The sequence below is a fragment of the Nyctibius grandis genome, chromosome 2 (genome assembly GCF_013368605.1).
Source record: "Nyctibius grandis isolate bNycGra1 chromosome 2, bNycGra1.pri, whole genome shotgun sequence".
NCBI lineage: Eukaryota > Metazoa > Chordata > Aves > Nyctibiiformes > Nyctibiidae > Nyctibius > Nyctibius grandis.
The window spans coordinates 115,519,086-115,536,524 of NC_090659.1; the positions used below are offsets into that span (position 1 = coordinate 115,519,086).

Here is a 17,439-nt window from a genome sequence, read left to right on the forward strand (position 1 = left end):
GAAAAGTTAAGGAAACTAAAGGAGAAACTAGTTGATAAAATAGATATTCACCAATCAGTCATCTTCTTTGGTCGCCACATGCTCTATGGCCCCAGGACGTAAGAGGATGGGGATTCAGGCTGACATTCACACACTCAAGAGTAAACATGCACATAACACACTGCAGGGTTGTGGCCTGTAACTCCTACATTACAACAGGTTCTTCAACTAAAAGTGAAATGTGAATGCAGACACAAATGGAGATCCATAAGTCAGCAAGTAACTTTTTGCTCCATAGGAAACACTAGCCTGCTCCATCTTTGCTCAAAAATCTCCATAAATTACTTCTAACTGTTTGAGTTAGATTAGCTTAGCGAAGGGAGCTCTGAAAAGCAATTGATTAGATGTCCGGCAGCAGGAACAAGCTTGCCAGTAAGCCTTCACCAGTGCTGCCCATGCTGCAGACATGCCCATGGGGAGCACAAGAAGACATAGGAAGAGTGTGCATTGCAAACACCAATAAAGGCATAGAGAAACAGGGCTCGTGTTTCAGAGATGCTGTTTCCTGGTTCCTGAGCACAAAGCTGCTGTGCCAGCCTTGGGTGCATAAGACTCTCTACTGAGCCCCTGCAGTTGTCCGGTGTAATCAGGCTTATGGAGGCCTCTTAGAGACTTTGCAATACAGATACAGACCCATTATACAAGAATGCCTCTAACAAACATTATAACCCTTTGTTTATATGCACCTCTATGGTATAAAAACGACCGAGTTAAACTGCAACTTTCTGACCCTTTGCTCTCCCTCCATGAAAGGCCGAACCATCATGGGCCATTTTTTTCATAGCTCTGATGGTCAAAGTCTGCAGCGACAGTGGGAGCATCTTTTGGCATGTCCGTGGGCAGATTTTAATGTTTGTACTCTCCTTCCCATTTACTCAAGCAATAGCTGACCACAATGTAGTCCTGAGTAGCTTCACCTGCTAGCACTCTTGTGAAGGAGGAAAGCACTTTCACAGCTGCTCTGTATGTGAGTCAGCGATGGAACCAAAATTAGAAGCATAGCTCTGTCCAGACTTGATGTCAGTCCATTCCTTGTGCTTCGAGGGCAAAAGTGATAAAAAATGTAAAATAATATGCAGTCAAAGAAAATCATATCTGTTGGTGATTGTAAAGGCCTGATAATTCGTTCAAATTTCCCTTATTGCCAGTAGAAGGTTAGCTGGCAAAAATTAATAATCTCCTAGAATATATTGTTTTGTGTGAGTCCTGAAGTGCAGCTTCATGACAGATGGTGGAAATATGTGGGATATGCATAAGAAAAGAATCTGCTGTGTTATAGACACCAGCGCCAGATGTCTAACCTGGCATGTACACAAGGCCAACAGGTATTTCTGTCAGGTGCCCTGGCCAAGGATGGCCCTTAGCATAGCCTTGCACAGTTCTGATGGCTGTTGGTTTAAACAGAGTAGCACGAATGTAAAGAAAATTAACATTTGTCATGAAGCTTATATGGTGTCTCCAACAAACAATTCACCCCCTCTGAGTCTGAAGAATGTATCACTGGATTATACATGAGAATTAAAAGTATCTTTGATGTATACGCTTCTGAAGAGGCTCCAAAAGACTAACTATTATTGAAAAACTCTTATTGAAGTCCAAAAATACCTTAAATGATGCTGATATCTACAGAGCAGTGAATTTTATCTTTGCTAAAAAAGCCTGTTTTGAGTGTTATGGAAATTCTGTGAGCATCCTGTTAGCTATCTCTCTGCCTGCTGCTCTGCCTATCCCAGTCATCAAAGCCTCCGCTCTTTGGTGCACATACATATTTGATTTATAGCACCTTCCCAGAAAAGTAGCCCAGCCTGAATTCTCAGCTACACCAGGTCCCCATGGTGTCCTCACTTTCAGGCTCCCTCAGGCAGAGCAGAGCATCTTACTGACTGTTATTTTGGCTGCCTGATTTCTGCACATGCCACACCACCAAGATAAGTTCATGAACTCACCCACACGGTCTGGCTGCATCAGTGCTGTCCCTGATAAATGAGGAAACAAGGCCAGCCCGTCCCTAGTCGTCCCTCTCAGGTCGATGGTGTTTCCTTGAAAATGGACCCCGTGCATGTCGTAGTGACTGCCCAGCCCGATGAGGTGCCAGGAGACCTTGTCATCCTTGCACATGGCCAGACCTGGCAGATTACCAAACAAGTAGCCGTTGACAGCTGGAGGAGAAGGAAAGAGCTCAGTTAGCAGCAGGTCGATGGAAACTCATCACAGAGCCTCATACCGCCTCCCCATCAAGAAACTCACGGCTCAGCAAGTCACAGCATTAGTTAAAGGGGCATTTTGTGAAGCAAAGGTAGCACTGGATGGCACCAAATTTATGCTTAAATGCTATTCCTATAAATGCTGAGCTTCTACCTTCCTTTTTTAGCCTGTAAAATCTCGTAATAGCCCTTTGCAGTGATGTAGCACTTCTCCTCCAAGCTTTTCACAGTGTCTCACAAACACCAGTTAAGTGTATAAATTAGGTACCTCCTTTCAGTCTGGAGAATGTATAACCAGCTCACTAAGGCCATGGAGTGGGCCGTAAAGAGTCTGAGTTATAAGTTCAGTTCTGATGGAGCCTTTTTGTGTGATTTTGAACTTTGATTTCCACTTTTACTTACAAAAGGTACATCTCTTTCTTTCACAAGAGTGTTATGAGGCTAAACTCTCTAGTCCTCAAACACTCTATGATCACTGGGTGAAAGATATTATGACACATCAAAACTTTAGTATGAGATACCACCTCATAACAGAAGAATAAAATAGATGGGTCCAGAAAGCCCTGAGGTTCTCTAACAATATATATTCTCAGTGCTCTTCAGAAAACTAAAGCAAAGAGGTGTTACGTGATTTGCTCGAGTCTGTCATGTCAGGAAAAACTCTGAGGAGGTCCATGCTGAAGTCAGACACTTACATCCAGAAGTGATGATTTAAAATACTATTGGCCATTCCCCTAGTCTTTGCCTCTCCTGTGCTAGAGGTGGTCACTGCCCAAGTGGGAGCTGGCAGAGCAGAGCGGGTGGGCCTTCATTGTCTGAGTCAGTGTCAAGGCCAGCAGTGAAATTTAAATCACCAGTGAACATCAGCCTTTTCTGCAGTTGGTGCCTGACTCTAACATTATGCCTTTTTATAGACCCAAGTGTTGTATCTAAAAGTTACGCTCCGTTCCATATCTCCAGGTGTAGTTGGCCAGTGGATGCATTCATTGCTAATGTGACTGAGGTTTCTACACGCACTCCAGTGCACTGCAGTCAGCTATGAATGATGATAAAATCTGCCAACTCATCTTCCTAATGTGACTGAAGAAAAGGCATCATTAACAGATATTAGATCTTTCATACCATGCATTTTGTTGGATTCCTTGAAATCTGCATCATTTTCATCTACTTTTGAAGGGTCTCCAGTAAATGCTTCGATATTCTTGTTCAGATACCAGCTGTCATTCTCATCGAAGATTGAAAAGAGGAGGTAAAATTCTCTGTCTATTCCTTTCTGTAGCCAAGAAGGAACCCAAGACATTAAAAACAAAGTCTGTGCAGAATTATCTGGGTAAAAATGATTTTTTTTAAATAAAGCTTTCTTTTTCCCCAAAATTGCAGCTGCCTTCTTACTATATCCTTGTAGAGACAGGGATTGGCACTCTTCCATTAGCCAGAAGGATGAATAAAGTGACCATTACTTACTTAGGTTGGGAAGATGCATTCATTGCTAATAAGTGCATGGAAAAAATGGAAAACCTAGGGATGAGCCAGAATACTGGGGAATGACAGTCTCATCTTCCTAACCATCCCCTTAGCTCACATTTTACCCTGAGGAATGCATTTGTTTAATCTCTTAAAACTGAGCTGACAACTGAGCAAATTGGCCCATATGGAACACCCTTCAGTGTACCACCCTGCTGTTAGGGACAGGCAGATGTCCACATTGGGCACCTGTGTCCCGTCGTGATTCAGCGTGTTCTTCCGACAGACCAGCAAAGGCCCCACTAGGCCGGAGTTGGTGTCCTTGACGGCATCAGTGGCTGAGTAGTACAGATAGGTCAGGCATGGGGGGTCACTCTCTGTTGGACCTCCATTTTCGGGCACCCTCCATTTGTAAGTGAAGGTTTCACCTGGCTTAACGTGTGCTCCTGGCTTCGGATAGCCTGCAGAGAGAAAATTGGGAAGCATCAGTATTATGGGAAGGTTTTGTCTTCCTGAATATAAGCTTTAGCTGGGAGTCAGGCATAGCTGCTGATTTCTGTGGATGAGCTCCCCCTTGCAGCCACAGCTGGAGCACCAGCCCATAGTCTGGGCACTTATGCCATGGGGACATCTCACCGGAGTCTTGTGCCATGGGGACAGCCAAGCCAGTTCCCTGCAGAACAAGTTTAGCTGCTTCACCCAGACACCTTCTGATGCTATCTGGATTATCTGGATTCAATCAGACAAGACACGAAGAGCTCATCCTTGTGCTTAAAGGGCTTCCTCTAGTGTTTGTAGCTTACCTGCCCTATCATGAGATTCACCTGTGGCACAAATGCAGACTCTGACTTTTCATTAAGCACCAACAAAGAAATTACATCAGCGAGTGGAACTGCAGCTGTGGCTGTTTAGAAATTTAAAACAAATTTGGTTCAGGGAATTGTTTATTTTCAATTTTTAGCAATGCATGGGAACCTCTGTCAGAGTCTCCAGAGGGTGGTTGCTTTTACTGTTTTTAAAGGCTACTTTTAAAGGATTTGGGCCATTGTCTGCTGCTGTGCACAGAGTGGATGTAGCACCACTCATGTAATTTAGCCACTGTAAAGGAGTGTTGGTATCCACTCAGAGAGGACTTTAAAAAGGGACTTGCAAGGAAAATTGGGAAAAGGGGTCATCCCTGCACCCTTTTTAGGAAAAAAAGTGCTAAGTAACTTGTTGAGCTTTGCTATAAGGAAGATCAAAACAGAAATTTTGTTTAACGCTTAGGCACCCATTGACTGGATTTTCTCAGCACAGTCAGATATGTCTGGCAGCAGCAGACTGCATCGATCGAATACTCCTCTCTAATACTCCAAGAAAATCCTCTTGGAAACTTAGACACAAGGGAAAATATCAGTATTACCTTTAAACACATATTATTTGCTGCAAAATGCACTACAAAGCAGAGTACCCTGGCAACATTATTTGATGCTACTGGATTCATCCTGCAACAGTGCTCAATAAGGAGAAGAACATGGATTTGGGGGTAGAAACCCTCTGAGAATGGACAACTATCAAATGTAACATAGAAGAGTATTCCCTGAGAGCACAATTGAAAAAAGATGTCTGTAGACATCTATAGATGTCTGTAGGTACATTTATGTACAGTATTTTCACATGAATAAGCTGCACTCAGACAATACACAGCCTTTGAAAAATCATTTACCTTCACTGTAAACCTACAGCCCCTATAGGGGCTGTACCTGTGTACACTTGTAGATAGAGATGATGGAAATCCAAAATCCAAGTGCTACAGGGAGAGAAAAAGGAGCACAAAGATTGTTAGGAGTAGATTAATCTGGAGTCAGGTTCCTCTCCAGAGACCCAGAGGTGTGCAGCACACACTGCTGCTGAATTGTAGGATTTGGTTTGATTTTGCTCCACATCAAAGGGTGCAATGCTGATGGGCGCTATTACCGGGGAGCGTTAAATGAAAGCACAACAGGACTGTGAGCAGAAGGAAGCTGCTCTTCCATCAGGGGCCTACATCTGATACAGGTGGCATTAGGATGTGTGCAGGTGACTTCAAGGCTGAACTCAAGCCAGTTGTTTTAGGTTACAGTGGGGCCTGCTGGCAAACTTGTTGTGTTGCAAGGTCAGCAACTAGAGACAACAGAATTCAATAAAGGCTTTTGTATTGATTTTATTGTGTGATGTTATGAGTTCTACACGTTGGCCTAATTCTCTTAGTACAGTTCTCAAAAGAGGGATTATGTCCCGTGAGTTTGTTTATGATGTGTTGTAGTGGAAACAAAGCAATTTAGACAAAAGAAACCTACCTTTCTTTTCAATGCTGCAAAACTTTTTCAGAGACCACAATATTATCTCTGTAGACACTATGGATGGGATTCAGCTCACCTTACTTGAACCCTCTAAAGTCCCTAACCCAAACTCTAGGCTTCTTCTGTAGTTGACAGGGACAGAAAGACATCTCCAGAGGGTGACCTAATGTCTCCTAAAATACGTGTTCAAAGTAAATGGGACTTCTCACCCTCTGAAGGGGTTGTTTCTTGTCACTGACTGGAAAAGGTGTCTATCAATTAAACATGACATTTAACACTTAATGGTTAAACTTAGGTGATAGCGATCCTGTCCTCGCACAAAATGAGAGGAAGTCTTTGGTAAATACTCCATTTCAGTGTTTACATATTTATGAGGATTAATAAGAGTTATCGCTGTTTCACATTCCAGGTCAATCAGATAAAAGATGTCTCTGACACTGATTATCCTGACAGTGAAGCAAGGGCAATGCCTGACCTGGATTAGAGAATCAGGAGTGAAGCAACCCAGACCGTGTGGATAGCTATATCCACAGAGTCATCAGGGACATCATGCCAGATCCTAAACTTAATAATTCTGGAGCATGTCCAGAGGAGATCCACTGACTGCAGTTGAGCGATATTAGATTAGAACTAATATAAATCGGATTGTGCTTGTGGCTTTTGCTCAACATGGACCTCAGCTAGTTTTAGACTCCTTGTCTGGCACATGTCCAAGGGGAAGAACAAGCACATAGGCAGACTGGGGAGTCCCATGGGTTGTGACATGTAGGGTGGATATAAATTAATCAAATCATCCCTCTGTGCCTGAGCATCCACAAAAAGGGCAAACCTGAAGAGCAACAGAAGATTTTTCGACTCAGGTATTCTGGATGTCACGATACATCAGTACAGTCAAAACTTACCATCTAAGTAGGGAGCGCCTTCCGACAGCTTGCTGAAGCTTACGCCGTGGGCCATAATGCTATAGCTCCTTTTGGCTTTGTTAGCAAAAGTAACTAGCACTGTATCACCCACTTCAGCTTTTATAACAGGGCCTTAAAAAAGAGAGTGAGGGAAGGTATTAGAAGAACTGCCCTCTAACATATTTCCATCTAAACAAGAGAGGGCTGACTGGCAGCTACATGCACAAAATTCCCCTCTGGATCCAAGTGGATGTGCATTCAAACCCGATGTAATGACAGGAGGGGAAAATATTCACTGTACCAAGTATTCCCAGGTGCTTCATGTCCTCTGACCGAATCTTCTTCTTACTGAACATTGCATCAGTATATTCCGCATAGCGAACTTTCCAGTATTGCCCTCCTATTCTGTCAGTCCCTTGTGTGAAATATATTGCAGATTCACTGTGGAATTACAAATCGGACTGGTTAAATAGCTGGAGATTCAGGCAAAATCCTTCATTTTGGATAAAGTTATTACTCCAGGCACAAGAGAAATGACTCCCCAAGTTACTAGTTTGCATACACTTTTCTAGCAGACAAAGGGAGATATTACTGGTCTGAACTACAGTTATAAATTAGTTAGCAAATGGGCATCCACTGTGCATTAGACTTTCATGTGTTTAACCCCAATTTGCTTAGGGAGACATCTATGTCAACTTACCTCTAACTGCCTTAGGGCAAGACCTGTGCCATTACCTGTGCCCAATGTGTCTCTCATCCTCGTTAGTCTTCCTGGGAGATACTGTAATACAATTCATCTTCATCAATAATAACAGGGAAAAAATCCAAGATTATGGCACCTCTGAGATACACTGATTGTAAGTGTGAAAGCTGCCTGAGGAGTCTCGAGGTAGGGTCATTAACTTTGTTGAACTTTGCATACCTCACCAGGGCTCACTTTCTCCAGAGACTTAATGGAGCAAGATAAGTGCTTCCAGAAGGCAACTCCAAGCATCGCAGTTACAAATCTAACTTCCCAACAAGGTTGTTTAAATCCATTCCTCCCTGCCCCTTTCAATTAAAATTAATAACAGTGCAGGACCTAGCCCTGGTGAATCACTGGGGAAGTCTTACCCAGACTCCTGAAATTAAAACACAACAGGAGAGGACAAGAAAGCTTACCTGCCAGTGGCGTTTAAACCCTGCCCAGTGAATTTATCATAACCGTCAGGTCCATAATTCCAGAGCACTTCTTCAGCAGCGATATAATATATTCTCTTGTGACTGAGTGGTGAAGGCCGAGACAGGTTTTTTTGGCAGATCTGAACATCATACAGTGCCTCCATGCCACCTGGGAGAAGAAAGAGTCTGGAGACAGTCCTTGGCCAGTTGCATAGTCAGCAATCTCATAGATACAAAAGCACATTCAGAACTCTCTAGCAGCTGTGTGCATTGGAAACAATTACTAAGGTAAATTTCTGTTTTTGAAGACTTCCTCCACCTACACTGGGCCAGATGCTGTCACCCTTCTCTCGCAAGGTGGTACATCACCCCACAGGTAAAACCCACTGCCACTCTTCAGTAGGCTTATTTATCTGATTCCTTATCTGGGTAAGGGTGGCACAATGATTTTGGGGGTGAGAGTGCCTCCTGAAGTGCGCAAAATGGCATCATCTCCCCTTGACTTTCATTAGAATAGAAAGTCTGGTTATTACCACACTAAAGATACTTGTTGCTTGCCAGAATCAAGTCTGGTTTGTGTACTGCAAATCCTATTGAAATCAATGTGCAAGCTCTTAAAAGTAAAAATTCTCCCAACTTGCGACTGTCTGATATGATAATTACACATTGCCTGCTGTCAAAAGACCTAGTTTATGATACATGCTTTTGGGCTTTCACGTCACAGAAATTTCACAACATCACCTTCAAATTTCTTCATGTAAAGGTTTATGAAAACACTGCTAGTTTTCATCTGATTTCTGTAAAGGAAAAAAATCTATGAAGTGTTCAGCTGGCATAGTTCTTCTTTATGTGCTTATCTACAACCCAAAGTGATGATGAAGGCTCCTCTTATTGCTCATCGAAATCTCCATTTTACACAGAAAGTGTGGTGTCAGCGCTGGGTCTAGCAAGCGTTCCTCATATGAATTACACAGCTAAGTCATTCATACTAGCTGAAGATTTGGCCCAACACACATAATTTCCACTGGTGACTAAACTCATATTAATGATGTTTATCTGGTGAAATAGTTCCCAAGTGTTCAGTTAGTCACATAAAAGTGTCAAATCCTGCTTCCCCTGGAAACATCTCTCAGTTTTCCAAGCAAAACAGAGGCTGGAACTTCTGCATCTGAAAGGGTCGGGGGGATTTATAGCACCATACCTCGTAAGTGCTCATTAACCTGGCACGTTATCAGCCACCTCCCAGGGTTTCCGGGAGTCATCTCCGCTGTGATGAATGTTGCTGGGAACAGACCGACGACATCTGCCCTCTGGTCTCTGTTAGTGAATGTGTGGCCATAGAAATATGCGGCGTGGATATCTATCTCGCTTCCCATGCCAAACAAATGCCAGGACATGGAAGTGTCAGCACACATCTCCAAGCCGGGGAGATTGCCATAAATATAACCGTTAATAGCTAAAAACAAAAGTATAAGACTTTATGAGAGGTGGAAGAGAAATGCCAAGTGCCTCTGACCCATTTCTAAGGATGATCCTTTCCTGGCCCAGAAAAGAAGCTAGCTGAATGTCTACACTGAATAAGGCCCTCACGGGTTCCTTGATGAAGAATATTTTTTAACAGCCAGCTTACACCTCTGGACAATCAAATGGTCCAAATTCTCTGGTTGGGTCTGTGAAAAACTTCCAGGGTGGTATCAAGATATTCCAAAGGCCAGGTCATCACCAAGAAAGCCAGATAATGAGGTTAACTTGTTCTGCAGCTATTTAGCATGCCTGAAACCTAATCCCTCTTATTCTGAGTCATAAGTATACCATTATATGCCAGGCTTAAGCAATTTAGGTTTGAAAATTATGATATGAGTCAAATCAGTCTAGTCAGCTCTCTCTTCCTCAGCTTCCACACTTGACAACGTATCAGGACACTAGGAGAATGAGACTCGTATTTTGCAAAATATTTTAGCTCCTAGGCTCCACAGAACAATCAAAATACAGAGAAATATCTGGATTTGACTTCTTACACCAGATCTCCAAATGGCACAAAGTACTATTGGACAATGGATCTCTGAAGGGCAGGAGTGGTTGTATCAGCCAGCCCACCATCCACAAGGCCCTTTGAGAAGTGCTGGGCTCTTCCAATACGCACATCTCAAAGTGCTCTGCTGCCTTGTTTTCTCTATTCACAGCTGGTCAAACAGTCACCAAATGGCTTAAATCTGTTGCCTAAGATAAAATGCTAAACAAGTAGCAGAGCTGGCTATGAAAGCCAGATCTCCTTTCTGCAAACCAGAGTGTTGTGCTGAATTTGGGGAGAGGCTTTTTATCAACACATTACTTCAACATCCTGACCCATTTCATGCTGACACAGATAAAGGAGAAATATCACAATGGACAGAAAGTCCTACTGAAATGAAAAGAACCTGGTCGCTGCTGTAGGTCACCATTTGCTCAAGAGTCTTGCTCACCGTGCATTCGGTTGCTGGTCTGGAAGCCTTCATCCTCTTTGTCAACTGTGGCTGGTTCTAAGCAGAAGGTGTTTATATTCTCTTCGAGGTACCAGCTGAAGTTTTCATCTACAATGCTAAACATCAGGGCAAAAGCATTAGCAGCACCAGTCCCTTCTATTGAGGTCTCATCTGCAGTTCCTAAATTGCAAACGAAAAGGAAAGTGCTAAAAAAGGCCTTGGAGGGGATTGAATTTAAAAGTGACAATAACTTTGGAGCACTCAAGGAAATACGGTGCTCTGCCCATGGTCTATAGGACAGGATGAATCTCAACTAATTTTGCTCTTCTGAAACATCTTGACACACCCACCCCCAGCCTTTGAACAGATTTGTGCCTCCCGAAGGCAGTTCATCTCATCTAAGTCAAGCTGATGTTTCAGGATCTCTTTGATTTGACATAAGCACAAGTAGCTGCCAATATCTGTGGTCCCGTTTTCCCCATTTTTGGCCCACTGCACTCAACCCTGCCTTTTGGTCAGTATTAGCATCTATGTGCCTACACAGTGAGACAGGTCAGGGGCTTGATCCAACCAGAAACCAGTGACTTTTTTGCCCAGAATTAAGGAGAGGCAAGTGGTAGCCTGCATTTCTGTTGCATTGAAGTGACTGGTGAACCATACCCTCAGAATAACCATCTAAATGTGGCTCACTCTCCACAGAGGAAGCCTCAAGAATTATCAGGCTGAAGGCAGGATGAATATAATCTATTTAGGCTGAGTTCAGTATTGTTATCTGAGTGACCATTCAGGGAACAACCTGAGACTATAGAAGCGGCAATATTGAGTGATCTATTACTAACTGTTGGCAGGCTTATACTTCATCTTATTGTCCAGTCTACTTCTGAAGCCATGAAACTTTTGTTTCCCCTGTATCCTATGGGAGGGAGCCCCAGAGCCTTTCTGTCAGTCCTGTAAGGAGCTACCCACCACCATTGGACAGAGAACTATAGCGGTAGCATCATGCAGATATCCACCTTGATGAATTCAAAACCGAACATGCAGATAACCTGGCTTTTCAGGCTAGGATTGTTTTGAATGTGCTGTCTCCTAGTTTTGTGTATTATCCCATAGGTTTCAGCTCAGTTTCACATATTCAGGCAGTTCTACAGATTTCAAAGTCTTCCCGGGAGAAAAAAAAAGAGTCTGACACATTTTAATTGTGTGAGGTAAGCTGGAGACCAGGCCTGTCCTTTCTGTGTTGAAGTCTTTCTCTTCTTCATATATAAAACCTGCTTCACTTATATGTTCTGTATATAAAATCAGGGCTGGTTTTGTACTGCGGGAGGTACCGGGAAGAGGTGGTAGAGTTGCATGTGTCTTAGGGGGAGAGGGTGTGACAGAGGGGAGAGGGCTGGTACATGGTCCCTGACGGCTCCAATACAAAATTAGCAGACTATAAAGTACATGGGACAGGCTGTCACCTCAGCTACTCAGTGCACATTCCCATATGGCTGTGACATACCACTTGTGAGCAAAAATAAATATATAATCCACATGGGGAAAAAATTACAAAGAACTTTGGGGTTTCAAATATGTAAATGACAGCGCTGAAGTCACCCACCCAGCCCTAATTTCATTTCCTGGGTAATGAGCCCTTTGCTCATCCTGAAATGATGCCAGTTTGGGAACATTTATTTTTGGTCTCGGCCATGACTGGCTGGCCGCAGAGCATGCTGCAGTCCCTCCACCAGCCAAGGCAAATCTCTCGTGAAGCCAAAAGGGAGCAGGAAGGGGATGTCCCAGAGCTACAATACCTACCCTGGGATGCTCCTGGAATGGCCCAGCTATTCCTTGCCCCTTTTTATGGGCTATGTAGGGATAAACTCTAGACCATCATGTTTATACCTGTAAGCAAAAATGACTGTTAAGATGCCAAGCTTGGCAGAGGGTCTTGGTTTATCAGTGTTTCTAGCTCAGTACCTTTTTTACAAACCAGCAGTGGCCCAATTAAACCAGATGCAATATCTCTTGGTGTGTCAATGTGAGAATGGTAAATCCAAGTCAAGCAGTCTGAGTCTGCCAAAGTTGGGGAATAATCTTTCCTTACTGGCCATGTGTACGTGTAATTTCCACCAGGAACAACAAAGTCGTCCTCTTTGCTTTTACCGCCAGTTCCATCGGGGTAAAGTGCTCCTAATACATTAAAAGGAAAAAGGAAGCTTTTAGCCCCTCCTTAACTGTTTTCCTTAAATAAATGTGTAATTTCTTCTATTTTATCACAGATTTATAAAATAATAACAGCACTCACAAACACAGAATCACTGAGAAATTGTGAAAAAAATCAGAAGATCTGGTAAAACCATCAAAAAATATTAAAAGTTAAAATCCATTATTTATCAATAGACAAAGCTTTTAAAATACATTAACAGGCTCTAATTTTTCCTTGGCTCTTTACTCTCATCAGTCATCTAAACATTTTGTCAGCTAACACTGTGTATCTTCTCACAGAAAACTGATGAGAGTAAGGAATGTGGGAAAATCCATACAGTCCTCTAACCAAAATACACATGCATAGGTTTAGGATTCTGAAAATTAATCATGCCTGTTATAGACCTATAGAGAGGAAAACATTTACTTACAAGAACTCCATCCATTCAAACAGGCTGGAAGTAGAAGGAAGGAGGGAAGATGCTTCGGTGACTTATAATTCAGGAAAATAATTCAGGAAAAAAGACCCACCTAACCTGTTTCAGTACTGGATTTATTCCAGGCATGGAAGGTTTGTGGCAAAACATTTTAAGAGACAAGGCTCTTCCTGGTTTTAGTCATCAGCTGCAATTACTGATGAGTTTATGAGAGGGTGATCTAAAGTCCTCTGATGTCAATGGCCAGAACAATAAATACTTGGACAAACATTTAGCCATGATATTAGCTACTCCAGGGGAAAAAGAGAGGAAAAGAAAAAAGAGAGAGGGCAAACCAGCTTTTACCTTCAGAGTCCTTGTCATAGAAGACCCCATGCGGATGCACAGAGTATGGGCGGGAAGCAAAGTTTTTTAGATGGATGATAAAAACATCCTCTTGTTCTGCCTTCAGGACTGGCCCGAGGAACCCCAGCCAGGCTGCTTTGGGGATCTCCTGGGTGTAAGTGTCATCTGTGAATTGCCTAAAAATAGCCTTTTTGTACACACGTCCTATCCGGTTGGCTCCTCTTGTCGCATACACACTCGCAAACCTAGTGTTGGGAAGGGAAAATAATTTAGAGACAAAAAAACTCCTTTAAGAGTTGATCAAATAACTGGTGCTTGCAGTGCAGATAAATAGTTCCCTGGGACATATCACATAGCTGGTGGAATAAAAAATGAGGAGTAAACCTGGACAGAGCTAGCAGGGTCCAAGCCGCTTTCTGTACAGTAACAGTCATCCTACTTGCAGGTCTGATCTTTAGCATGGTTACTACAAGTCTTCACTCTGTACAGTTTTAGTAGCTTTTCCCTCTTTTGAAGCTTTGAAACCTCACATCTGAAAGCACGACTGTTCAGAAGGAAAAGAAAACCAAATTAAGTTTTTTCAAAAGCCAATAAGAGCGATCCTAATCAACTAGTTTGACACCCCAGAAGAGTAGCATGAAATATTTTTTGCATGAAATGCATAATTTCTACATTCCAGAGTCTATGTTTATAGCAACTTCAAGTGACGGAGAACCCACCATATGGTCAGTGGTTGACATATTATAGCTATTAAATACCTGTTCCCTTCGAATCCTGAACTGCATTCGTAGTCTAATATTGTCTAGCTCCACACTCCAACCACAGGTTCTCATCAAGCCCTCTCTCAGATCAAAGAAGCCACATACCATCAAGAGCTTCTTTTCTATGCAGGCACTTGCATAAGTTTTAATTAATTGACTAAATTGCCTTCTACCCTTCTTCTGGACAAACCAAGTACACTGACACTCTTTATGCCACAAATCTTTCCTGAAGCTCTTTTCTGAAAGCCTTCCAATATTTCTCTCTCTCTTTTGAAGTCTGAACACAAGAACTTCACGCAATAGGCAAGTAATTTCCAGCTAAAGCCAGAGGTGCTCCCAGTCAGTATTTCTTACACAACTGGGTATTAGTTTTGCCCTTTTAGCTATAACATCATACTCGCAACCCATGTTCATCCCATCTGTTACGAAATAAAATATTTTTTTCTTTCTCTCCAGGTTACAGCTGACAAGTGTGACACACATTCTTCATCCCTAAATATCCCACACGAAGAGGGTAGAAATGAACCCCTTTGCTATGCAACCAGTAGTGGACTGTATGACAAATTTCACGATAGTTGACTGCTCCATGAGTTTTTGCATCCCCTGAAGATTGTTTGAGCTTTCATGCTTCCTAACAAACTCATAAAAAAGCTTTTCATGAAGTATCATTGGCAGAAATATAACAATTTCATATTTATAGTGAGTTTTTGTGACTGGCCAGTTCACCTGCTCTTGTTTAGGTGCTTTTGTGCAGTGCCAGCAACCTAAGTGTTTGCTGTCACGTGAGTTGAGAGGTATGATTTGCTATAGTTCCTTCACCGTAAGATCCACTACTCCCTCTTTTCAAGCCATATCTGCTTGACACCATAACTCACAACATGCCCCATCTGTGGTCATTACACCTCCATGGCCACTGTCTAAAACAGATCCCTGAAGTGATCCAGATATAAAAACCTCCAAAAAGAACGCTTTTTCATTTGAAAAATGTAGTTTCTAACAAGCGAAGAGCTATTTTGGCACAAATGAAAACGTTGCCAATGATACTGCTGTAGCAGAAACAGTTGGCTAGGATGGAGGGGAAGTGACAGAAGCTTCTCAGTCTGCTTCTTCACAGAATAATGTACGTCAGATAAATGCATGGTTAAGGAACCCAAAAGCATGGTTAAGGAACGAGTTGCCAAGTCTGGATTTTCAGTGAATTAGCAGGTCTGCAGTAACCGTCTGTGTGCACAGCAAGACCTGGCAAGTCACACCATGCTCACCTAGGAGAAGATACCTTCCACTGCCTGGAGGGAAGAGCTGCTACAAGAGCCCTTACCACAGAGTAGTAGGTGGTGGCAGTAGTAGTGCAGTGTAAATGCACGTGCTTCCTTACCTCATGGCAATGTATTCATGTGGCTATGCCCTAATTCAAGCTATAAATTGATTTTTTAAATGATTTAAATTTTCTCTAGGAAAAAAAAAAAAATTTTTTCAGGAAGTACTTATTTTGGGGAGATATTTTTCAGCAGAATTTTTTCCATTTTCATCAGCCACCGAATATTTTTAATGAGGTGCTGCAGTGGCACAATGCTTTCCCCATGATGACAGTGCCCTTATGCCCTTGGCTTTCTGGCCAGACAACATTGCACACTCTCCCGTAACTTCACACCCCTGGGATGCACTGTTTCTCCTGCAGAAGAACTGTACCCCAGAAAAATGCACTGTTTGATCAGGCTTGTTCAAATACTTGCCATGAGCCTAACTCTTTTAAATGCATAGATGAGGGATCCCAAAATCCACTTAGGTATTGAGGTTCAAGAAATCACCCTGAGAAAACCCTGTAGGTTTAGGCAGCAGAGACTTCCTCAGTGCCTAAAGCCATGCTGTAGCATCTCTGTTGGCTAGATCTGTACCTGTCTCCTACTTAAAGCCATCTAGGAGTCAGGAAAAGAAGTCTTTTCAGTGCCAGCTTTCTGAAAGGAGGCCCATTCAAATCTTCCACCCGTTCAGAGCTGAAGAGCACCCTGTCAGTGCAATGGGTATCAGCTGCAGCCAGTCACAATGTAGGTGGTGTAGGTGTTGCTCTTCTATGTAGCGCATCAAGCAATGCAAGAGTCATGGAGCCAGAAAGGGATCACAGCATGAAAGGAGCAACCTGGCCTCTTGGCCCTGGTTAATTATGGGGTTTGTTTAATCATTGCCCAAAAGAAAACAACCAATCAGCTCTGGGAGACAAATCCTATATGCCATTGATGCCCTTGCTGTTGCGATACAGACTCAGGCTCTTTCATAGCTTCCTTTCCTTCTAGATCCACACTCTCCAAAGGGCAGAAGCGTTTCCTACCCAAAAAGCGCTGATGTTCAGGAGTTTCTTGGAGTGCAGACACTCCAGCCTCACTTCTCCTTCTGTCTGGGAGGGGTAGAGCCCAGTTCTTTTACCTATACAGAGACATGTATTTTCATCACGTCCTTTTGGTTGCCCTCAGTATCCACGAACAGAGCACAGTGGTTGTTTTGAGTCCTATTCTAGGTGTCCAGGCTGCCCCATTTCATCCAGGAGGACTTTTGGGTGCCCACCTCAGCCTTGCAAGTAACTGGTAGCTCTGTGCCTTTTTACAAGTGTTGCTGTGCTGCACATTATGATGCAGAAAGACTACCCACACTGGAGCTGATGACATCAGCTATAGGAAGCTCATAGAAACTATGCATGGGTGTGAGTGACTTCTCTGAACTCCCGGATGCCTGGATTATGGGAGTGTGGCCACACTGCGGGGCTGGTACCTCTACCCAGTGCCACAGTGCAGCTAGCAGATATGCTGGAGGGAACTGGCACAGGCTCAGTGCCATGGGCCCTGCTGCTCCATCAGTGGGACACAGAGGTTTCACCCTGTCCTTCTTCTTTCTTTCAGTGAGAACTTCTCAGTGCTTCATGAAGTCTCTGCTGCCAGTGCCATTTGTACCAGCGCATCTGCCACCTTGCAGTTCCTTACTGCCCATCTCCAGAGGCCCTCAGAGATTTTCTCAGTTTCAGGATAGTGTGTTGCTGACCTTTCATCTCCTGTCTTTGACAACAGTTCTGAAACGCTGTTCCCTGTTTTCTTTTGATGGCATCTGCTTCCTTGGGAAACACGTCACATTTTCAGTCACTGAGTTAAACATCCCATTCAACTGCAT

At 43.1% G+C, this 17,439-nt stretch overlaps 1 protein-coding gene across 1 annotated transcript in view; it reads right to left on the reverse strand.

Moving 5' to 3' along the window:
• HEPHL1 (hephaestin like 1) overlaps positions 1 to 17,439 on the reverse strand; it is a 38,572-nt gene that overhangs the window by 14,344 nt on the left and 6,789 nt on the right. Inside the window, exons 2-11 of the mRNA XM_068425041.1 lie at positions 13,523 to 13,767; positions 12,513 to 12,725; positions 10,554 to 10,733; positions 9,293 to 9,547; positions 8,092 to 8,260; positions 7,232 to 7,371; positions 6,931 to 7,062; positions 3,957 to 4,168; positions 3,366 to 3,516; positions 1,986 to 2,198 (exon numbers count right to left, since the gene is read on the reverse strand). Of these exons, the coding sequence (XP_068281142.1) occupies positions 1,986 to 2,198; positions 3,366 to 3,516; positions 3,957 to 4,168; positions 6,931 to 7,062; positions 7,232 to 7,371; positions 8,092 to 8,260; positions 9,293 to 9,547; positions 10,554 to 10,733; positions 12,513 to 12,725; positions 13,523 to 13,767 (1,910 nt within the window). The remainder of the gene's footprint in view (positions 1 to 1,985; positions 2,199 to 3,365; positions 3,517 to 3,956; positions 4,169 to 6,930; positions 7,063 to 7,231; positions 7,372 to 8,091; positions 8,261 to 9,292; positions 9,548 to 10,553; positions 10,734 to 12,512; positions 12,726 to 13,522; positions 13,768 to 17,439) is intronic.